At 45.4% G+C, this 24,168-nt stretch overlaps 2 protein-coding genes across 2 annotated transcripts in view; one reads left to right on the top strand and one right to left on the bottom strand.

Annotated features, from left to right (window-relative positions):
• Nucleotides 1–4,369, top strand: part of OGFOD3 (2-oxoglutarate and iron dependent oxygenase domain containing 3) — a 39,195-nt gene extending 34,826 nt beyond the window's left edge. Inside the window, exon 9 of the mRNA XM_065647690.1 lies at nucleotides 4,233–4,369. Within this exon, the coding sequence (XP_065503762.1) occupies nucleotides 4,233–4,369 (137 nt within the window). The remainder of the gene's footprint in view (nucleotides 1–4,232) is intronic.
• On the bottom strand, nucleotides 4,319–23,448 carry LOC135996017 (urotensin-2 receptor-like). Its single transcript, XM_065647689.1, has 2 exons — nucleotides 22,148–23,448; nucleotides 4,319–4,407 (listed from the first exon to the last, which is right to left on the bottom strand). The coding sequence occupies exon 1, from the start codon at nucleotides 23,297–23,299 to the stop codon at nucleotides 22,199–22,201; it is 1,101 nt and encodes a 366-aa protein (XP_065503761.1). The 5' UTR covers nucleotides 23,300–23,448; the 3' UTR covers nucleotides 4,319–4,407; nucleotides 22,148–22,198.
• Nucleotides 23,449–24,168: the final 720 nt, after the last annotated feature.

The following is a 24,168-nucleotide window of genomic DNA, read 5'->3' as shown; positions in this document are numbered from 1 at the left end:
TATTAAAACTTGTGGGGATGCTTAAGGGCCACAGAAAGGACTGAGATGAAACTCCACCTGTGGATGGAACTCTTGGCTCATCTTGGTACAGAAGCAGAGCTGGAGGCAGACCTGTGAACTAGAAAGGGGAGCGACTGCCTCATAACACTCCCTGCAGTCTGCAAGGAACAGGAGCTCAGCAGCTAAACTTTTATTGGACCTATCTCCATCCTGAAACACACTTTCTACCACTTAATGCTGGAAAGTAGAGAAAACCTGGAAAGGAAGAGAAAACAAACTGTAGATTCAGGTATTGTTGTCAAATAGAGATCGTAGGCAAGGACTGATTACTTCTGTTACTGTGGAGATATGCAAGCAAGCTAATCATTTAGAAACAGGCTCCTGCAGGTCTTGAGTTTACCATAGATCTAATTCTTTGGCTTTTTGCTTTTCTAATAAGAGGAGTGAGAACAAGTGCATTTGTGTGGGAGGAACTTTCTCCAGCCCATAGTTGCACCCAGAACTAGGCTGGCATACAGCTCCCTCCCCTGGTCCTAGACAGCCTGGGGCAAACCTTGAAGCCATCTGGGAACAGCTATAAAGAAATTTTAAGTGCTTCTGGGCAGAAAAGAGGGAAGAGCATGGACAGAAGTGCCTACAAAATGTATTTGTATCTAATATGGGGGCTGTATGTCCAGGCGTTAAGAGCACTCAGTGCTCTGGTGTGCCGCGCTGACTGCTGTGGTGAGCTCTGCCCCATTGACTTCTCGTGGAATGGAGAGAGGAGGTGAGGAGGAGATGATGGATAGAGGCGTGAGAGGGCAGCCCGTGGCTCCTGGTAACTTATAAATCTCAACTTCTCTTTCCTGAGGTTGAAGTACAGGTTCAAAGCATCATGAAACTAAAGCAGTGGAGTTTTTGGCATCTTGCAGTGATTGGGGAAAACAAGTCAAATGTTCACGACTGGAATGAAATACTTTTCAGACTACAGATTTATTTCAGTGGGGAAAAAAAAAAAAACACTAATCATTTGGTTTTTACCCTTGGCATCACTTCTGACCCCAGGACACCTCCATTCCAATCTTCATCCTTCAGAGCATAGCTCCGAGATTGGCCTCTTTCTGAAAGCTTGGAAGCACGGGCCTCAAAACAGGAGGTGATCCCTTTGCTCTCTCGTCCTCTCCAAAAGTTCATCCCCTAAGGACCAGGGATTAAAGACTTCATCTTTTTTGCTTAGATAATATACTATAAAATTGTATGGAGTAGTAGCTTGTGGTCCCAAAAGAAGCTTATACTTTTAACAGTAAGTGTTCATAAATCAAACTGAAATTATGTGCCAGGAGGTAGTAGTCAAAATTTCTTTAGTGGAGCAGAAAAGCATGTTGGAAATGAAACCTGTGCAGGCCCGTCAGAGGAGGGGAGGAGAAAATGAAAAGACCGATTTGAGTCCATTGTTAAATAATGAAAGAAAAGGACAAAGGAAATGGGATTAGAATTTTACATACTTTGAGCTTTTGTTGCTCAAAAATGTTTCAGCAGGCAATTGTAAGTACATATGCACTTTTATCTGCAATGAATAGTTGCATAGCCATTTTGTAGCATTTGTAGTACAACACTCATCTCTTTTGAAGCTCAGCATTGATTCTATTGACATTTCATAGTCTGGAGAGCTTAGCGGAGGTGCCCTACACATGTCATCCTCACCATTCACAATGAGAGGAATCCTATCACAGCGACACTAGTTGTGGCAGCATTTAACACTTTAAAAAAGTGCGCTTTAAACACTTTGAATGCAGCCTCACAGCTACAACCAAACGCATATTGTATATGATCCTACTAACTGGCTGACACAGCTCATAGTTTGGAACTTTGGGGTTTAAAATCTTAACTCAAAATGGATTAAAAAAAATAGCTGGGACAAGGACAGGTTATAACCTAGGGGTAGGTCCACGCTTTAAGGAACTTGCTTAGTCCTGACCTGCTTGCTTTTTTTGTAGTGATTTAATTTTTGAAGTGGTTTCCATATACTGTGTATTGAAGCAAGATTATGAAGGGTCCAGTCTTGGTGTGCTTGAAAGTCTTAGAAGTCATCCGATCTGGTAATGGTACAACTTGACTTTTTGTGTCTTTTGCCGGGAGTCTCTGGATAATGATATTGCCGTACATTCCTTGAAGGTTTTGTCAGATGGGATGGGAATTAACATGCTTTACGCTATTTTTGAACATTTATACTATTAAAAATAGCATACCATGGAGACAGTGTGTTTTTTGCTTCAGAATTTTGCAATGGAAATTTGTTTAAAATACTTTTTCCTCACTTGGGAAGAATTTATCTTTGAAAACTGACTGTGGGCTTGTTCAGTGACTTAGACTGTGGTTGACTGATGTGGGACCAGATGCACAAGGAGCTATAAGATACCATATATATGAAGACATATTTATTAAAGAAAGAAATTAAAATACATTCTGTATAGCAAAAAAAATCCCATTTAACTGGCCTAAACAATACACTGAAACTTGTCTAGCTCTGAATTACTACTTCTTCTAAGAAAGGATCAAACAAAAATGCTTGAAAATCGGTTTAAGGCAAAGCTTTGGGTGAGTAAGTGAGGGACAGATAATAAAGTACTTGAATAATGTTGAAATAGGAGAAAAAAAATCATGACATGGGGACTTTGTATGAAATCCTTGAGCACTGTTCATTGCAACACTCACAGGACAGGAGTACCTTGCCTTAATTTAGTCTTTAATCCAGAAAAGCAGGACACCAAGGTATAAATGTGTACAAACGAAGGTATTTTTAAAATATATATATATAGTTCTACCAATTACTGATGTGCAGCCACAGGCAGAGCGTGATATGACTTCTGCTGGGCAGTTATGAAAGACTATGAACTATGAAAGATTAAATGTGAACCGCAACTGAATGCGCGAGGGACACGGAGGCTGCTCGAAGAGACCTCGGGTTAGTGAGCAAACCGAGCTCCGGGAGGCCAGTCTAGTTTGGTTCAAATCTCCCATGTGTGCTGCTTAGGAGTACGCAAGCAAAATAACTTCCGGATCTTCTGCGCCACTTTTAGGTGGAAGAGAAAACCAGCTATGTTGTCTGGAGTCCAGTTCTGCAGTGGAGATGGTCAGAATAGTTTATCTTGTGCACATTTTAAGTAGGCATATAAGCGTTTGATTTTTGCCTGATTGTGAATGAGTCCCAGGCAGAGTTAGATTGGCAATATGAATTCCCTATGATAAGCTTTTTAACAAGCTTTAATTTGAACAGTGGGGGGAAAAAAAAGCTGAGTAGGAAGAACACGTGCTATTGGGATAAACCAGCTGTGCGTACGGGTGTTACTGGCTTCCTCAGGAGAACTCGAGCAGTCCTACGGAGTTGCGTCAGATCTGAGTTACTTGCTAAACATCAAACTTCTGTGTTCTCAGAACAGTTTAATACTGTGAAGGTGCAGAGGGCTCCGTTCTGTTTCAGCAAGTGGGATGCTAATATACCTCTGCTGTCATTACCAAAGAAGCTGCGTTTCACCTCGATGCCATGTCATGCCCGGAGAACCCCGAGGCAGGGTGGTGGTCAGAGCCTGGACAGTGCGAAGCACAGGAATAAGCACTTATATCTAAAAAAAACCCAAAAAACAAACCCCACAATTCCCAAGCCAATGCATTGATGGTGTGGCTCTAAGGAAAATTAATTTGTATATGACTGATACATAACTTTCTAACCTGGCTGAGTAGGGAGTGGTCAGACTGTGCACAGCAAGCTATAGCAAATACTTGGTACAATGCTGATAAGCTGCCGCAGCTGCTTGTAAACCTGCTGAGCATTTTTTCACCGAAGACTTTTTGCCACTTTTGTAGTACTTTGTCCTTTGGTCTAAAATTAGAGCCCAGACTAGAAGGGGAGCAGAGAGGAAATCAATGCACTTTGTCGCTGGAGTTGCACCTTTTTCTTTTTTCTTTTTTTTTTTTTTTTTTTGCAAAAACTAAGAACTGGCTTCAGATATTCTTGGCCTCCTCCTGCCTTTTATAAACTATGAGATATGGTGGAATTACGTCTCCAGCTTTGTAGCACAGAGGATTAACGTACGTTTTAAACAGTACATAAAGCTGTCAGAGTGCAGCATAAGCTCATAACAGTTTGCCTCTGCGATGACCGATGGGCTCTCAGGTAACCAGGGAGCAGTCGGAGCGAGACAACAGCAAAGTGGCAAACTCCATGTCACTGATTAAATACTTTGTCTTTACAGGCCGGGTTTCCTTTTTCACCTCTGGATCGGAGAACCTTCATCGGGTGGAAAAGGTTCACTGGGGCACTCGCTACGCTGTCACCATCTCCTTCACTTGCAACCCAGACCACGGCATTGGGGATCCCGTCTTGAAGTAATTCCTCCGGGGAAGAGGTCAAATGGAATGAGAGAAGCCCTGCAAGAGGAGAGCAAAGAGGGAGATACCATCTCTTGTAACCTCATGTTCAATTAGAATTTCCCAGCTGTGTTAATATATTGTAATGCATTTTGTTTTCACGTGACCTTTTCCATAAATATTGCAAACAGTGCCTTAAAGACCACCTTAAATTGGGTGTATTCTAAAAATGGTTTCTCTTCATGTCTGAAAGGGATAGGCTAAAATGAAGAGTCATGGAGCAGGCTCTTTATTTTTCATGTTATATTTTTTAAAATTCTCCAGTTTAAAAGATAGAAACAATCTTTTGGACCGTGTCTTGATACGACTCCCCATGCTGCTGTTGCCTGTTGTTGAATTATTTAGTCACTTCAGTTACTAATGGGAGGTAGAAAGCTTGACCTAAGTTAATAGAGCAAGATGAGTGTTATTTTTTTGAACATACCTTTTGTTGAGAGGAATGTATTCTCCTTAGCATGAGCATTAGCAGGCAACACACCTGTGGTTTGACTACTGGGACTTACTTGAACTTTATTTTATTGGATTACTACAGATATTTTCTGCTACAAACTGTGACTAGTTAATATAAAGTCAGAACTAGAATTTTCTGGTTAGCCAGAAAACATGTTATGCTTTGGTGCACTGGGGAATGTCCTGGCACTAGATCACTCTGAGAATGCAGCACGCCCAACTCACCTCATTTTCTCAGAGTTGTAATGAAAACGAGCAGTTTTCCTCTTAGAAGCCCAGCATTAAGGTTATTAAGATCTCTATGCAGGTGGCTTGACTGTGTAACCCTGTACACCAAGTAAATACTGAACCGGAGAGCTTGGCAGAGGTAATCGGACAGTCCTCTGCGTTCATCTCAGCATTTGTCAAACCCCAGTTCCCAGGTGGGGTGTTAGGATTTGGGAGGGGAACAGCTGAGAAAAAAGCTGCTGAAAGCCGGCTGACAAAACCATGTGGACCAGCAGACTCTGGTATTTGGGGTCTGAGGGAAACTGGTGTCCACCTACATTTTAAATGGATCTGGTCTTGAGCTAGAGCTTGGTTATAAAACCCCTTTAGGCCAAATAAATACATGTTTTCAAGGTAATCTTAAGATAAAGTTGAAGGAAGCTTCTTTTTTTATTATTTTTGATGCAACTACAAATCTTGTGTTGTGAAATACTGTGTTTTATCTTGTCCAAAACAATGTTTTTATCTGTTGCAGAAAGTTTCTCAATAGCTCTTGTTGGACTTCTTTCTTTCAGTTTAGTATGAAGACTTCTTTTCTTATTGACTAGAACCATTAATCTGTGATGTTCCTTGAATAATAAATTGCAAGGACTTCAGAGAAGAGGGGATGATTGCAGTACAGATAAAGTAACAAATGCATAATCTTGCCAACTACCTTGCTTTCTTATTACAATCGAAGATACTTTTTTTTTTTTTTTTTGGCAGGTCAGTGCATTGATAAGCAAATGGTAGGATAAACCTAATTTTTTTCCTCAGTCAAATTCTGAAGCAGATGTTTTGACTTGTTGTATTAATAGTCTATATAATTTCTATGAAACATTTTGAAAATCTGAAAATGTGCTTTGATTTTTTTTTTTTTTGCATACAGTTTTCGCTTTTGTTATCCTACCTCTTTTATGGAAATAATAAGTATTGGGGAGATTACACTGAAGATCAATACAAAGAGGAATGATGCCAGGGCACTTGGACTTGTTCTGTTGTGAGCGTTCTCATTTGGCACACCAGCAAGATTAGTCTTCTGTAATTTCATTTTCAGGTTTGAGAACAAAGAAAAGCCTTGCTTGTCCATGCTAACAAGGAAGAAGTGTTAAAATGGCTGGATGCTAGGAAATAATGAAGTCAGTTGGGTTCCATATCTAAATATGTGTCTCAAAGCCTGTTAATTCCAAGAAATTTGCCACTCTAGTCTTCAAAAAGGGCAAGAAAGAGGACCTGGGTAACTATAGACCAGTCAGCCTCACCTCCATCCCTGGGAAAGTGATGGAACAACTTATCCTTGGTACTATCTCAAGGCATATCAAAGAGGGTCATTAGGGGCAGTCAACATGGCTTCACCAAGGAGAAGTCATGCTTGACCAACCTCACAGCCTTTTATAAAGACATAATGAGGTGGAAAGATGATGGCAAAGTGGTAGATGTGGTCTGCCTTGACTTCAGTAAAGCATTTGACACAGTGTCCCACAGCATCCTTGCTGCTAAACTGAGGAAGTGTGGACCGGACGATCGGGTAGTGAGGTGGACTGTGAACTGGCTGGAGGAAAGAAGCCAGAGAGTCGTGGTCAATGGGGCAGAGTCCAGTTGGAGGCCTGTATCTAGTGGAGTCCCTCAAGGCACTGGGACCAGTACTGGAACCAGTATTATTCAATATATTCATCAATGACATGGATGAGGGAATTGAGTGTACTATCAGCAAGTTTGCTGCTGACACCAAGCTGAGAGGAGTGGCTGACACGCCAGAGGGCTGTGCTGCCATCCAGAGACCTGGACAGGCTGGAGAGTTGGGCGGGGAAAAATTTAATGAAATATAACAAGGGCAAGTGTAGAGTCTTACATCTGGGCAGGAACAACCCCAGGTTCCAGTATAAGTTGGGGAACGACCTGTTGGAGAGCAGTGTAGGGGAAAGGGACCTGGGGGTCCTGGGGACAGCAGGGTGACCATGAGCCAGCACTGTGCCCTTGTGGCCAGGAAGGCCAATGGGACCTGGGGTGTATTAGAAGGGGGTGGTCAGTAGGTTGGAGAGGTTCTCCTGCCCCTCTACTCTGCCCTGGTGAGACCACATCTGGAATATTGTGTCCAGTTCTGGGCCCCTCAGTTCAAGGACAGGGAACTGCTGGAGAGAGTCCAGCGCAGCCACGAAGATGCTGAAGGGAGTGGAGCATCTCCTGTGTGAGGAAAGGCTGAGGAGCTGGGGCTCTGGAGCTGGAGAAGAGGAGACTGAGGGGTGACTCATTCATGGGGATCAGTATGGAAAGGGGGAGTGTCAGGAGGATGGAGCCAGGCTCTTCTTGGTGACAACCAATGGTAAGACAAGGGGCAATGGGTTCAAGCTGGAACACAGGAGGTTCCACTTAAATTTGAGAAGAAACTTCTTCCCGGTGAGGGTGCCAGAGCCTGGCCCAGGCTGCCCAGGGAGGTTGTGGAGTCTCCTTCTCCGCAGACATTCCAACCCGCCTGGACACCTTCCTGGGTAACCTCAGCTGGGTGCTCCTGCTCCGGCGGGGGGATTGGGCTGGATGAGCTTGCGAGGTCCCTTCGAATCCCTGACGTTCTGTGATTCTGTGATAACTGACTGTCATTCAGAAATAAAAACAAGTTGGTATTTGTCTTTTGTAGTTTTTAAGCTTCAGTAATACGTTCAATATGATGACCAAACCTGTCAAATATAATTTGTGGAAAAATGCGTGTGATATGTGGTAAGAGAATTCATCTTTTTGAAAGAAGTGTAATAATTCAATATGTTGGATGTTTCAGTACCAACCAAGATTTTTCTATTTGAAGCTTCAATATCCAGATTACTAGAAGCAATATTTAGATCTATGAAGAAATTAAATGGCAATAAGGAAGTCAGTGCAATCTAAAAGATTCTGCACAAGGCAGTAATTGCAGGAAGGCTGATATTCCTGGGGCAGAGTAAAATTAACAGAATTGGCAGATCATTAAAAATATACTTGGCTTAACTTATTTTGGTCCACATAAATAGCCTGAATAACTTTTTATTGAGTATCTCTTCCCACTACTTGACAGATAATTCTGAACTCGAACTACTTTAATTACTGTTCTCTTTCAGGTTCAGCTTGCCTGTTGCTACTGGGAAATGTGGTGCTCTGTTTCTTAGAACTCTGATTATGCCAAGGATGGGATTTGTTGTGTCAAACTTGCATAAATCTGATGCCAGCCTGCTGCAGACAAGTGCTCTGAATCGAGTGCAGGGTGATGGCAGAAGTTGGCTTCATGTTTCCCAGTTGTGCAAGAACCTTTAAGAGCCCTTATGGTGCAAATAGAGAAAGGTCAGTACGTGTTTCATGTGAACTGGGGCTAAGTCCTGACATTAAATTTACAGCCTTGTACCTGAAAGCATACTTGTTACAAGTATTTGGGAATGCTGATTTGTATTTTGAAAGAAAAACTTTTGAAAGGAAGGTAAAGCCTGCTTGTGTGAAATGTCCCAGGCTGAAACAGAAAACACAGCAGGAGAAAAAGCCAGAGATTTAATCCCTTCTAAGAGGTTGAGTGAAGCTTCATGGGGACTGTGAAATTGTGCTACTCTAAAAACCGTCTGTCCATTAAAAGGTTTTGGGGAATATCAGGAACTTCTATAAAATTAATAGGTATGTGATCAGATTAGGTTTTTAGTGTAATCTTAGCTTTCAATCCTGCAGCATGCATTTGATTTTGATTTTTTATCCTCTATGCTATGGTTGTAGGAACTCTGAATGGACTTCTTGGCATTTCTCATGTATAAAATTTGCATTGTGTAAGCAGTTGTGGAATCATTGGGGTTTTTTTAATTCCCCACAAATCAGCCGAAGGTTTGGAAAGGTACATTTATGTTGAGATTTTCCTGAGTATGTCTCGTCCGCCTGAAATATTCCAAGCTCCATCTTAATGAATTTCAAGTCCAAAAATGTTTACCAGAATACTCTGTTTACAAAAATAATTTAATTTGGATTCGTAGCAGAAATTTAGCTTCATGTTTTCTTTTTAAAGTCAACATCTCAACAGGTTGTAGAACATAAAGGTGTGCACATTAAAATAAACATGTAGCTGAAATGGCATTGATAATGACTATGCTGTCAAGAAAATCTGGTTTTGTTTCTTCTTGGATTGCGATTCCTACTACATTTGAATTTCTCCTAGCTTTCCTTTCCCCGGGAAATAAAGATGACTTTGTTTTTAATACAGAGTTCCTCACGTTCCTCCTACATCCAGGTATCCTTACACAGTGTGAACTGGATCTCTCTAACATGCTCACGTGTGGCTTGGGGCAGTATTTTTTTGGTCTAAATTCTAGGAATAAAAGCAGGAAATGTTGCTAGAGATCAGGGTTCTTTGGCAGGCAGAAAAAATACAATGAGCCACCCCTCTCCTCTTCTCTCCCCCAAGCAAAAAAAAAACCAACTAACCAACCAAAAAAACCTGATTAGCTGAAAGCTAATTTTACATCACGTTTGCTGAAACCTGCCGGCCAACTCTCTTTTAATGACAATCTATTTATGCGGGAAGTATCCGTGTAGGCATTTTTTATCGTCCCTGTGAATGTTGGTTGCTTGTACTAAAGCTTTTCAGGGTGGACTGTCCAAAGAAAATCACTGTCCTACTTCCGAACTGCACATCTTTCTTTGATTCTGTCCATCATCTCCCCTCAAATCACTTATTTCAGGGCTCAGTTGTCCCAGCACACTTACGCTTTTACCTGTAGCATGTATTGAATAGGGTACATAAGCTCAGCCTGTTATTTATTCATAGACTGGCTTGCTAGCATTGAAAAGGATCACTTGCCTGGCTTAAGGCAGCTACTTTGTTGATAACTATTTAATTGTTTTGCTAAAGTAGATACCTTAGCCGCCTTAATTTAGAAAAAAAATTACTAATTGAAGAGAAAACACTAATTCTAGCTCAAATGTTAACTTGGGGGCAGGGAGAGAATATCGCATGACTTTTCTCTACTTGAAATCACAGGATCTGTTGAAGAGCCGCCTTACGCCTTCCCCTCTTGTAAAAACCAAACAGGTCAAGGAGATCCCAGCGGGAGCTTCCCCGTCCCCTCAGCAGCCCAGACCCGGAGTGGACGAGGCCCAGCAATTTGGAGCAGTTTGGCAAAACACACAACTGAGAACCCAGTGGAGTACTCGACTAGCTGCCATTCCAGATCATTTGTTCTCCCTGTTCAAGAGTTAAAACCCTTGACAGGTTTGGATTCCCTTTCATTCAACAGTTTCGTAACCACGAGTAACTGCAGAAATGACGCAGCTCTGTGCTGCTGCAAGGAGGCTGTCAGGGTTGTCAGGTTTTAAAATCAACCTGCTTTGATGGCTCTTCTGTTTTGCAGAATTTACCTTGCAGAGTTTGCTCTGAAAAACCTGTTCAAGAATTATTTTCCTTTTTGCAGCATTTAAGCTAAAAGCAAAATACAAGCAGATTATGGGTGCCTGTTTAAAAGACTGGGGTGTCTCCAGACATACACGATGTGGCTTATTCTAATGTATTATCTGTGAAAGAAAAGCTAAGTTTACTTCATTCTGAAGTGTATAGCAAAGGATGAGGTTTGGTACAGACTCTTTCCTCCTCTTTATTTTGTGTGTACCACAGACAGGATCAGAGCAGCCGCTGGCTCTTGCAGACTCAAAACATTTTTCACTTTGCAAGTGCAAAGGGGATAAATCTGCCTGTGGTCAGCAAGGGTTTCAACCTTTTTTCTTTTCTCCCTTCTGAACATTTGCAGTTGACTAGTCCCCTTTTCACCAGTACGTGCCACTGACAGCAAATCCCATGGGCATGTCTGCAGTGGTCGTTACACCTGAGCGATTCTGTGCGTGAAGAATATTGTGTATTCAATTAATCTAGGACAAAGGATAAAAGCCCAAAGCAAAATAATCTGTTCACTAATTGTTTAAAATTAAGTGGTACTCATCTTGAGTCAAATGATACCTCCTGTTTAAGTCCTTCCCTCAAAATTCTTCCAGAAAAGTCCTCAAATAAAATCCTTTCAGTTACAAGCCTGTTTGAATTCTCATACAGACACTTGACGTTTTGTTGGTGCAACAGCAGAGATGTGACAATAAGCTGTAAATGCTTTTTTGGCCTTGCAGGCTCCTCAGAGCCCCTGGAAGTTTGTCCAGGCTCCAGAAAGTGTCCTCGGGGCAAGAAACTTGCTTCCTAAACCTTAAATGATTAAAAGCCTCAAATGGAAAAATCACGTGCCCAGCAACGGTGTTAGATCAGCAGCACCGGAAAAATGACAAGGGCTCCAAGCTCTTCTGTCGCACTTACTGGGCTCTATTAAACACTCATACTTTGCTATTGTGGCTATAAAAATCTCTTTTTCTTTCTTTTTTTAAATTTTTTTTGGATGAGAATTTGATCCCCAAAGTGCCTGAGTGCTTACAGGTGAGCTGTTTCTTATTGAACATCTCAGCAGAGACTGATGGCAGCTTCAGGGAGATCTTAATGCCCGCGATAAATGTTGGGAGGGTTTGCCCAAGAGCGAATGCATCTTGATGACTGAAGTCAAAGACTGGAAAGCGTTCCTGGTTTAACCCTGCAGCGCGGGTACGCAGAAGTTTTCAAATCCAGGTAAGGTGAGCACTGTTCTGGAAGCCTAAATTTAGCAGTGATTAAATGAGCTCTTAATTAACCAAATATTCCCCCCGCTTGCCTTTCAGCATTGTTCAATAACTGAACAATTACAATGAGCTCAGCAAGTAATTATGCCCCATTCCAGGTACTGCCCTGGCCAACTGCAGCCTTTGAAACCACCAGCTGTTAATGTGCCAGAAAATGAAGCCCATGAAGTGTGAGTCAAATAATTGAAAACTGAGCAGGAAAAAGCCTCACAGGTTCAGAGGCAACTAAGGAAAAGTGCTCCCCCGTGCTGAGTCCTTCGGTGTGTAGTCTCTTCCAGACTGAAGGTCTATCACGAAGATTATTAGTGTGGATTGAAGCTGCAGTACTATGTTTTCATGGGTGTTCTGGCAAAGACATAAAGGTTCCTGGTGGTTATTCTGCTTCACGAGGCTTTAGAAAGCCTCCCTGGGGATTAATGTGCATCTCTGGAGAGGGCAGCCACTGCCTGACCGACCAGAAAAGAGAAGATAAAGCCTAAATCATCCAAGAACACAAATCTTAAAGATATTTCTAGTTGCAGCAGGGTAAAGGTTGTTGGATTGTGAGTTCAGCCATTTACTGGTCCGAGCGATATTTTAAACTTAAGCGCACTGAAGCTTTTAACTCATGATTTTCAGAACAGATTTGACGATGTCATTTCACAAGCACTTATTTCCATGGCGCATCGGTTGTATTGGTTTAGCTGCCTGGGAGTGGACGGTGAATCTGATTGGGACAAGAAATAATTATTTTTGGCTTGACTGGGAAAAAAAAAAGGCCCTGTAAAGAAAAATGACTTAATCCTTTAAAACCATAAGACTGCAAAACCAGATGTACTGGCCTAAATGAGGGGAAAGAGGAGGTTGAAGACGGAGCAACAGTAAAAGAAAAGCTTGTCAAATTACACTCCTAGCTATGCAGATGTAACTTCTCCGATTTAGTTGAAGGATTTGATTATAGCAATCGCACTTGCAGAAACATGCCTGCTTTCTGATGAGGTTGTGGAAATCAACAGAGACTTCTGCCTTCTCTGCAGGCAACGTGAAACAACACATTTGAAATTCAAGAGGTATGAAATTTCCCCAAAGCCTCCGAACTATTGCTGGGCTGTTCCAGGGTCTGACGGGTGTTTTGGCTGGGGGGCAGCGAGGGGGGAGGCAGAGGCCCCGGGAGAGGCCACGTCTTGTGGCTGCGAGGGAAACGTTACACAAAGGACAGGAAAGAAAAACCTAAGGTTAAAAGACGAGTGCCCAAGACAGCAACGTGCTAAAAACAAGCGCGTATTTCTGCTGCACAAATAAGCTGCACAGTCACATTTGTTCCATGATATTTCCATAAAACCTTCAACGTGGGCAGGAGATTCCGTCTATGGGGAGCGATGGGAATGCAGAGTTGTGAGGCAGGTCCTGGGTCTGTGATTGTACAGAGACCTTCCACAGACCAAGCCCAAAACACCCACCTCAGAGCTCTGCAAGATAAACTGATGAATGTGACAGAAACAAAAATGCCTATTAAGATGCCGCTTTGATGCTTTTTTTGGGATCTAAGTTAACGTGCTTGTGCCGGCAAGCTTCTCTGTTTCTGTCCGTGCCCTGACGCTGTGAGAGCAGCAGGGACTTCACCCTCTCCTGTACCTCCTAACCCTGCGCGGCCAGGGCTTGTGCGTGGCACAGAGTTCAGAGGCTCCTCTACCGGGTTTCCTTCCACGCACAGTAACGAGGGCAAGAAGAGAGGAGGATTTGCAAGCAAGTCAAACTTGGCTGCGTCTTGAATGGGGCACGTGGCTGTGGGATCAAATGCTGGTTCTGCACCGAGATCATGACGGGAGGGAAGGTTTCAAGACCCGTAAGTCTCTGTGCCTGGGCACGTGCTCCCCTCGGGGTGCCCATCTCTCCCCCATCCTATTTCCACACCAGGTGTAAAGGCTTATTATGGGAGGCAGCATGAAGCTGATGTAGTATTGCCTTCCAAAGCCTCTTCTCAGCCTAAAGCAATTTCTCTGTGCTCTCACGAAGATTAATGAGTAATTCAGTGTGACACATGAACTATTCCACTCCTGCATTCTGCAGGTAGAGCAGCTGTCACAGCCCTTTACTCACACCCGAGGTCGTGCTCATCCCGGCTTCCACGGGGCCTCTTCGGGGCTGTGAACATGAGGACTTGTGTTGGGGACACACAAACAGTTTCCTGAGGCTGTGAAGTTATAGATTTAAAGTTTTTTTCTTGTCTTTTATTGGACTAAACCAAGACTTCTTAGAGTATTCTTCTTCTGTATAACAGAGATAGATACTGAATACCCAGGGTGCACAATGCCTGGTAAAGAAAATATTAGCTTATGATGGAGGGAGGTAAAAGACCAAGTGATGCTCCAGCTCTTTCCCCATCCCTCCACTGTGCCCCCCCTGATTTAAGCCAGCTCTGTAAGGAGCTTTTCCCCTAACACTGGGCACCAGACACTGTGGAGCTTCATTTTCTCATCCTACCTAAGAGAAGGTGCTGCAATGATAGAGGCAGCGCTTTGAAATTTGAGAGATGTTTGCGATAATAAACTCACCTTTGTATTAAAACAAACAAATGAAAACAGCCAGGCAAAGTTACTCGCTTGTTATTTCCTCTGCTTCTGTTGCTGGGAATTACCCGTGCTGTGCCTCAGGCAGGCAGAGGTTCCTCAGCGGATTTAATCATTCTAAAAAAGATGCCAACAACAAAATGACAGGGAAGCTCTGCTGTGTTTAGCAGTTGGTGATGAGCGTGGGGATAATTCTTTCTATTCAGCCTCCTCTGTGCTAAGATCCTGCTGCTACAGCCGGCTGCAGCGCAGACTCTGCCTTTACCTCCACTGACCCCAGTGCTCCCAGCCCATAACACGGGGAAGAGGCTGCCAGGAGGTAAAGAAGATTTTGCTCCCCTACCACATCTGCTGCTATGGTTTCTCACCCAAGCAGGGGCTTTAGAGAGGGTGTCGATGCACCGAAACGCTGATACTTTGATCAGGAGCCTCGTTTCAGCCGTGTTCCCAGCGAAGCCAGCTGAGCGCAGCTGCCATTGCTGTGGGCTACGTGAGCATCTTCACCGATCGGCTGCCGTTAATCGAAAACAGAGAAGTTCTTCTGGTACACAAGCTTTTCCTCCGTTCATCCATTAATAGCTAGCCTGAGCTCTAGTTATCCCTACGAGCAGAGCTTTTCCCTTCCATCCGTAGCACCTCTCATCCAAGGATCTCAAAACATTTCACACACATCAGTAATGCCTTAAAACACCTGTGCAGATGATAGGAAGTGTTGCTGTTTTCTAGGCAGTTAATGACCAGCGGCACAAGAATGAGCAACTTCCCCGAGGTCACAGTGCGAGTCAGTGGTGACTTTGTATGAGAAACCAGGACTTCTGAGCACCCCCCGTTTGAGTTAATCTCTCTCTTCAGCTCTGATGGTGAGAGCTGCCTCGATAAGCGCCTCCGACATCAAACCCATTGTAAATCTCTTCTGGATTTTATTAGCTACCTTGCTCTAAGCCTGCCCGGGTTACTTATCAACAGCCCTAGTGCTTTCGGGATGAATGGCCTGCGAGTCCCCAGCAGCAGATGATGTGAAGGAGGATAAATATAACATACACACTTGAATGGGATCAGATAAACCAGTGCTACCGCAGGGCACGTGGCAGGTGGGTGCTGCCGTCTCCCCGTGTTGTCCTGCTACCGCTCCTTAATGCAAATTCTGTTCAGGGGCAGAAAGCTGCTTTAAAAATGTGCTGGCTAGAGGCAACTAGGGCTCCAGCTGATTTCGTAATAATGCCTTTCCTCTAAGATAGTCCCTTCTACGGTGTTAAATGAAAGGAGGAAAAAACAAATCTGTTGCAAAGAAGCAGCGGAAAGTCCATTTAAAGCGGCGGGTTACTGGGATTGTGAGCAGCGTCCTGGTGGAGCTGGGCTGTCAGAGGGAGATGCTGCAGGAGCCGGTGCTGCCTCTCGCTGCGCGGGGCTTGTCCGGCCGGACCGGCACGTCCCCGAAGGTTTAGATGTCCTCTCCCCGTGTGTGTCTTCAGGGATGCCACTCTCTCCCCTTTTAGCGTTCTTATGTTACAGTTAATTTACCTTCTCCAGATTTCCACGTTTTTTGAAAGATCAGTTCGATGTGGCTTGAGAAGCGATGGCTACACAGTGCCTTTTCCTGCAAGAGCCATCCTCGCGGTTCTCAAATGTCAAGCTGATATTTAAAAAAAAATAAAAGGCGTAGAAGTGTTGTGAATTTGATGGACGTCCCTGGTGAGGTTTGCAGGAGTGCGTATATGAAGCGGTAACTGCCTCCGAAATGCCCTGTTTATGGACACACCACATTTAGCTTCAGGAATCTCCCTTGCTTTGTTTGGATGAAATCATGTTTGGTTTTAGTTACGAATTCAGGAGCTGAATTTGAGATCCTAACAGGAATGCACAAGGAAAAGTTAACGATGCCTCAGAGAAACACTGGCCTAAACAAGCCGAAACTAATTTTGCAGATTTTACTTCTTGATTAGCACCATTTTGGTTTTAGAATTGCATTTTCTGCCAAACACGGCTAACATTGCTGGATGGTTTGATTTTGCACAAACTTATTTACTACTTTCCCTCCAGATATCTCAATGGAGGCGTCTGGGTGGGATCCTTCTGCAAGACTGAGGATCAGCCTTCTCTAATAAATTTAATAAATGCTTCTTAACTCTTCACCTTGTTTCTCACTGTAGAAGTATTCCTAGTGTTTACAAAAATGTTTCATTTAAATTCAAATTTAAATTGTAACTGGAAAGAACCAGAAGAGCAGAGCCCAAATGCCCAAAGAATTCTCAGGATTCATTTCTCCCTTTCCTCTTTTAATTATCCCTTTCTCAAGCAGGGAAAACAAGGGAAAATGTTGGAGCAATTTTGCTGCGGTATATCCCTTTGGAAACCTTTTATTTGAGGGCAGGATGTCTCTAGTTGGGACCACAGAGCACAAAGCTCAGTTTTGACCATTCAAAACCTGCCAGGATGAAGTTAGTCTCCCCCAAAGGTGACACACACCACACTAGAAACTTGGTGTGTGCGGAAAGCTGGCTTCTATAATGATAATAAAAATAACTTTAAAGTTATATCCTGTGAAGCCGCTGCTACAACTTTGAAGGCAAAGCTATATATTTCTTATAAGCCACAGAAATTAACTCCATGTCTTTCCAAGTCCCCAGAAAAACTTGAAGCTAACAGTAACAATCAATATTATAAGGCAAAAAGCCCCCAGGTGGGGTAAACTGAGGTTGGTCACTGTCTCTGGGTGTCTCCATGGGTGCTGCAGTGAGGATGCTGTGCAAAAATGACAGGAATAAAGTTAGTCTGGGTTTACATAGAAAGAAACGTGGGAGAGGAAAGTTAGCATCTGAGAGTAGGATTTCTCTTCACAAGAAACGTTTCCCCTTCAGATGTTGTGGTGACATTATACTTTACAGATATTAAATGCTATTCCGGAGTTGGGTCGTGCCCTGATTCTGTGCAACCGCACCATTTTAAAGCCTAAAATAAAAAGCAATTTTTCTTCCCAAGCCCTCAGGATGGAAGATTGGTGCTGCCACCAGAGGGACTCAGAAATACGGTGGGAAGAGCGGAGTGTCCCTGAACCAACCCAACTTCCCAGCAAATCCATCGGACTTTCCGGGGCTGCCTTCAGGATTTCTCGGGTGCTGCGTTATCTGCTCGCATGGTTTGGGGGCTGGGCTCAACAATAAGGTTTATGCATTTTCTCCTTTCTTCATGCTTGTGGGGAACAGGTTATGAACGTAGTCATCCTGCCTGTTCTCCTCGGTTAATGCAACTGGGCAGCAAGCCGTGCGTTTTGTACCCTGCAAGGTGCAAAGTGCTCGTAAAATCACCTCTTGTTTCACTGCCCTCCCTGGTATTCAATCACACACTAAGCACCAGAAATGACTGCTAAAATAGGAGTTGAAACATCAATGATTTGCTCGCAGTCATGATTGAATTGCAATGTGGGGGCCTTTGAGCATTTATTGCAAATTTGCTTTCAAAAAGAGGGGGAGAAAGGTGATAAAAATGTGTGATTGAAGGTAAAATCTTCAAAAATTCAGTAAGGTTCAAATGGATTCTCCTGTGTCTGCGGAAAGCAATCATTCTCACTTGCCCACAAAGAACCAGCATTTTTTCCTTTCAAGTGAAAGCACAAAAATTGCCATTGCTGCAGTAGATCCTACCGTAGATTAAAGGAAGGAGAGAACAGTCAGGATTAAAGTGCATTTCACAGTCTGGGTTGGTTTGGGGTGGTGTTTGGGGTTTTTTTGTTGGTTTGGTTGTTTGTTTTGTCATAAAATCCTGAACCCTAAGGGGTATTGGAACTATTTTCTAGTGATTAAACTCTTTTATTTCTTGTAAAGCACGTGTGGAGTTTTGCAGTGACAACCTCTGGCCCAAGAACAAAACTGCTCTGGCCTTCCTAAAACTACCATTTCCCATTTTGTGAAGAACTAGCTGTGTCAGTGAACCTGCAACAAAATTTCATTTATAATAAGAATAAAACCAATCAAATAAAAAAGCCCACATTAAAACCCACAGGATTACAATGATTTGGGTCTGGTAAATGATCCCAGGGTACACATTGCTTGCCTTCTTGGAATGTAGAATAGCCAAAGTAAAATTATTTTCAAGGAAATCACCACATTTTGCTCAGTTACAGCCCAGCTGACTTTCCTGTTGTCACTTCAGCCCTGGACTGAGATGCTTCACATTCACCCTAAGTGACAAGATACCTACAGTTTGCAAAGTCTCGTCATCCAGATTCCGGTTATGTTTATCTCAATTTTCATACAGTTTCACAGCCTCTGCGGTTGTGGAGAAAAGGTGTGATTTTGTGATTTTAATCTCCTGACTTTAGGAGTCCTGATTCATCCTTTCTAGTGTTGAGCACAGGTAATAATTCTCCCTTGTGTAAAAAATAGCCTGAGCTGCTTTCCAGCAGTTTTGCGTGGCCTGCACGCAGGGAAATGTGCTTGTGAATACTGAGGTCCTACCAACACCCTCCCCAAAAGACTCGGGGTCACCCGCAGGCAAAGTTACCCCTTATGGGTCACATAAAGGTTGTGTCAGCCCCGGACAGGACTCTGTGCTACGGACGTGCAGCAGGAATCCCCTCGCAAAACTAATTGCCAGATTCATTTGGTTTTTTTGCTAAAGGAAGACACATGAAGAGCACCTCCTCATTTCCAAAACATGAGCACACCCAGGAGAGTCAAGACTTGTCCAGTTACAGACAACAGCAACTCAGTTAAAACATCTGCTCTTGCATGGTATTTATGAAGCGGGTCAAGCCTCCTGACTTTTGGCCGTTTAGCTGGTCCGATGGGACAATAAGAGGGATGTTGTTTATGTAATTAATCTTCGAAATTGAGCTCCGATCCCCGGGAGTACAAGAGGCTCCCAAGGAGTCGTGTTTGCGAAGGTCTGCGCCGTGTCGTGCCTCCCGCGCTGCCGAGGAGCCGTCGTTCATCACATGCAGCAGCATCTTCCGATTGCTGGCCAGTTTTGTGTGTTAAACAGGCTCTCCTCTGCCCCAGTGACATGCTTGGTGGGTGCCATCCAATTTACTGGTTCTCTCGTTAGAGTAACCTCGTATGGATTTATTCTGATAAACCTGATGGGAGAGAGGAGCAGCACTGGGATGGGACCGGGATGAAGCACATACTGGTTGAAAAACCCAGTGAGTGACAAATATCCAATATTTCCCCTTTCATCCGGACGTTCCTCCATCAGCCCTTTGATGTTTAACACTCTGATGATGTGGCACAGAAAGCACATTCCCTACACACCTTTCATGATGCTGAGCAGAGTAACACAATCACTTCTGGGGACTGATGGGGCATTTCGGGAAGCACACCCCAAATCAAACCCTCCTGCTTGCTTATCCTCACGTTAGGTTAAGATGTAGATCTTATCTGCTCTGCAGTTTCATCCCCTTTTTTTTCTAGGCACGACTCCTTTTCAGCTTCTCCTTCATTAATATTAATAACTATGTTTTGAGACTGTTTGGCTTTAGACGTTTTAGCACTATTTTTTTTTTTTTAAAGCGGAAAGTGTAATCCCTAATACTCTTTTCGATATTTATACAGCTCTCCCATCATCTGCTTCCCCGTACATACCTGTTGATGGATATACACTGTGCCTCGCAACTATTTCATCCATGGTAATCATCCATCCTATAGCAGCCTTGTGACAGTGCGGTGGGTAAGTAGCCTTGCAGGGAGCTTCTCCTCAGGTTGAGCAATGGAAATCAAGGTGTATCAGCACTGTGTCAGATCGGGATCCAAATCAGGGTGGGTTTTTCTTTCTATAGCCATAAGGAAATGTTATTTTGTTTTGCCGAGAGGTGGGCACATGGCACGTGCAGCTCCTGGATGGGATGCAGCCGTGCTGGGCTCTGCAAGGACGTCTGTCCGTCTGTCTGGCTGCACACACGCGCTGCCCGGGAGCAGGACGGCACAGCACACCTCGCACCTACCCCAGCCTTCCCACACCGCCTTTTCAGTTCACTCTTATCTGTGTTATTCTTATATGGGAGTGACTTCCAGCCTCGGAAATGGGAAGCAAAGGAAAAGTAACAATGGCTTCAGAATTTGTAACTAAAAAAATGAATTAGTTCCTGAAAAGTTGTTCCTAAAAACTGCTGAAGCCCTTCCTGCCCATTCCCAACATTAATTGTGTGTTAGTCCCCCTATTTCATGAGGAAATGGGCAGCATTAGGTCTATTTATACTGCCCAGCTCGGGAGTCTGCACAATACTGGTACACTGCAAAGTGGTCACTGGTGTTTTGAACATGGTCCCTTGGTTAAAAGTAATACGAGCAAGGCGAGTTACTGATTCCCCTCTCCCTGAAAAGCACCCCGACAACTGCAGCTGTAAGAAGAATAACTGACTCCTGACACAGGAACGTGCTTCCCTGGTCTTCATCCAGCGTGCGCCCTCGAGGGTTTATTTTTCTGCTGTTAGATGAGTGCACGAAATCCCTCGCGTTGCTGCACTGTGTTCTCTGCTCCCAGCCCCCGGCTGCGGTGTCAGCCCCTCGTGTCTCTGCTTTAGCACAAATATACCCTGAAGTTTGGCGTGTGACACGAGGGGATCACCCAAGGACACGGGAACCCAGTAACGCTGCGGGGCTGGAGTGGGACCCCTCTCAAGTGGACAGGGGTCGGGTTATGCCGTAAGAAAGTGGAAATGGCTGTTCCTTAAGCAGCTGCCTGCTGTTTCAGAATTCCCTGGGCATCACTAGCTGCTGGCAATAGTTTATACAATTCGTAGCATGCTTTACTTATCCCCAGAGTCTGTCCCAGAACAGGAAAGAGGAATGTTGAATGCAACTTCATCCCCACGTACACGAGCTCTCCCCTGGTAAATACACCCCTGAGATGGGTAAAGAGACCATGCGAGGGGAAACCTGATGATGGTCCACTTTTCAATCATAGTTTATTTTATAAACTGAGGTTTTACAATTGTTTAGATGCTTACAAGCATCTCTAGCATCTGTGGTGAAGGTTTACTACACGACGCTAAGTGGGGAGAAACCAAGCAGAATACACTGAGGCAAAATGCTTTTGATGAAATGTCCTGAATAAATTTGTCCCTTTTATGATGAGTCTCCTGATATAGGATTCCGTTATTTTGCTTAGAGCCTCAGGTCTTTGAGTGATAGGATTATAAGACATTTTTCTTTGCAAGATAAATTTTCAGTTTTTCAAGCCCTGTTGAATGTCAAGAAATGGACCAACTTTAAAAAAAAAAAATCAGTGGCAAATTCAAATCACCCTAGGTAGAAACCCTTAAAAATTCCAAGTTTTTTTAGGTAATCCTGTGGTTTCTCACAGCTTACCTTGTGGTTTTTGAAAGCTTGGAGTTCAAAGTGCTGCTGCAATGAATTTTAAAATAGAGACTTTAAGCTTGATGAAAGCGTAGTGAACTATAATATAACAAGAAATAGGAAAAGGGGCTTACAGGTCTCTTTGCACACTCTAGAAATAGGCAACGGTAACATATAGAGCAAACCCAAGGTTTGCAGCTTAATTGAGCAATATCAGGACAGTTTCAGACTTTTGCAGATCTGAGCCAGCTGTAGCCCGAGGACAGCACTGCGAAGCCACACGGGAGAAACAGTGCAGGGCTGGGCAAAACTCAGCAAAGCAGGGAAAGAGTTTACGGCAGAACTGAACAGAGCATCCACCTCATCTTCTGCACGTAAACCCCAGAAAGATTTGTCCCTGCTGGCTCCTGCAGGACCCTCCTGACACCGCTGAGCCAGACGGAAATTCAAATGCACCTCACAGTACTTGTGTTCACACAACTTCTTGCCCTTAACTACAGTGACCACCAGAAATGAGTTTGTAGGACCCTGGAGGGCTGAGGGGTCCCAAAGCCCTACCTTGGCCAGATGCTCTGCTGGTCCTGGTGTCTGCAGGGAGCCTCCTCTTCCTCACTTGTCCTTCAGCGTGGCCATGCCCAGCGCCTCCGAGCTGTAGTCGTACTGGTTGCTGGAGGACATGGACCGTCCCCAGGAGCACTGCAGGTTGGAGCCTCTCTTGCGGAAGGAGGATGTGAACCTGTAGAAGTTGCGGTGCCTGTTGCGCAGGTATTCCCGGTAGTTTTTGGTGAGCAGGGTGTAGAGGAAGGGGTTGATACAGCTGTTGCTGTAGGTCAGGCAGGTCACCAGGTAGTTAATGCACTTTTGGGTTTGGGTGGTGAGCTGCAGGGAGCTGCTGTAGAGTCGCACCAGCTGCCAGATCCAAAACGGCAAGAAGCAGGCCCAGAAGACCAGCACGATGCTGAAAATCATGATGAGGACCTTCTGCCGGGGGGATCTCTTGCTCTTCTCCTTGTGGGGGGGGTTCCTCTGGGACTCCAGGTAGGTCCTGGCCAGGCGCGTGTAGAGGAAGCCAATGATGATTCCGGGGGCCATGATGCTGGTGCTGAAGAGCACCGTCAGGTAGGTCCGGTAGGCGTCCATGCTCCAGGTGGGCGCACACATCCTCTTCACCTTGCCCTCTGCCTTGCCCCCCTCGGTCAGGGTGACCATCAGCATCATGGGCAGAGTGAGGAGCAGCGAGACGGACCAGACGGCCCCCGCCGTGACCTTCCGGTAGCCTCGCGACCGCTTCAGCGTGTCCAGGGGCCGGGTGACGGCCAGGTAGCGCTCGGTGCACATGAGGGTGAGGGTGAAGATGCTGGCGTGCATGGTGAGCAGGTCCAGGCTGAGCAGGATGCGGCACCCCAGGTCCCCGAAGTACCAGTCCTGGGCCAGGTAGGTGCAGACGATGAAGGGGATGGTGGAGAGGTAGAGCAGGTCGGCCAGGGCCAGGCTGACGATGGAGCTGTACATGGGGGCGGCGCAGCGCGCCGAGTGGCACATCACCACCAGCGTGTACACGTTCCCCGCCACCCCGGCCACGTACATCACCGACAGCACCGTCCCGAAGGCCGAGGAGATGAGCAGGGGGCCGCCTCCCGGGGGGCCGCCGCCACCGACCGCCGCCGAGGCGTTGCCCCCCCCCGCCGCCGCCGTCCCGTTGGGCTCCATGGGCGGCGGCGGCGGCCCCGCAGCCTCGCACCGGCCCCGCAGCTCCCGGCCCCGCCGGCGGCCGCTCCGCCCCGCGCGGGAGGCAGGGCGGGCCCGGGGGCTGCCCTCGGGGGAAGGGCCGCCGCGGCCCCCGCCCGCCGGGGCTCCCTCCTCCGCGGCCGGAGGGAGAGCGGGGACCCCCCCCCCTGCCGCCCCCGCCGCTCCGGCCGGGCAGGTGCCGTCCCGGAGGACGCGGCTCCGGCAGCCGGGGAGGGCGCGGAGGGTCCGCAACGAGCCGAGCCGCGCTCAGCCCAGGGGGTGCCGGGGGGGACCCGGCGGGGACGGGCTTCCCCGGGCTGGTGGCGGCAAACCCGGAGCGCTCCGTGCCCCCGGCAACCGAAGCCCGGCAGGCGGAGGGGGCGCCGGGAGCCTCCCCAAAAGTTTTCCTGGCCGCTCTGCTGGAATTTGGCTTTTGTCTTTGGCGATGGGAGCTCGTTGCTTTGCTTCATCAGTCCAAGTCGCTTCGGTGGGCAAGAGGCAGAGCCGGAGGCAGCCCGTGTGTTCCTCGGATAGATGGGAAATCGTGTTTCAGATGGATTCGGAGATAGACTTAGATGGAAGTGGAAATAAACCCGGGGCTGAAATAGCCTCTTTTTTTTTTTTTTTTCCCCCTTCTTCATGGGAATAGCTTGTATTTTACTCTGAATGGCATGGCAATGTTATAGTAAGATTTAAATTAGAGCTTTAGCGAGAGCTCATTCACCTGAAGAAGGTGAAGTACAGAGTGTGATTAATGAGGTTTACAGAGACAACTTTTCCAGTTAGGCAGGAAATCTGGGGACAGTTGCAAAATCAATGAGCACTTTACATTTCGATCTTATTTTAGAGAA

The sequence above is a fragment of the Caloenas nicobarica genome, chromosome 18, assembly GCF_036013445.1.
Source record: "Caloenas nicobarica isolate bCalNic1 chromosome 18, bCalNic1.hap1, whole genome shotgun sequence".
NCBI classification, from domain to species: Eukaryota; Metazoa; Chordata; class Aves; order Columbiformes; family Columbidae; genus Caloenas; species Caloenas nicobarica.
Note: the sequence above shows the minus strand (reverse complement) of the source record. Positions and strands in the feature narration are given on the sequence as shown.

What these genes read in the sequence shown, in the direction of transcription:
- LOC135996017 (XM_065647689.1), bottom strand. Translation starts at nt 23,299, where the DNA reads ATGGAGCCCAACGGGACGGCGGCGGCGGGGGGGGGCAACGCCTCGGCG.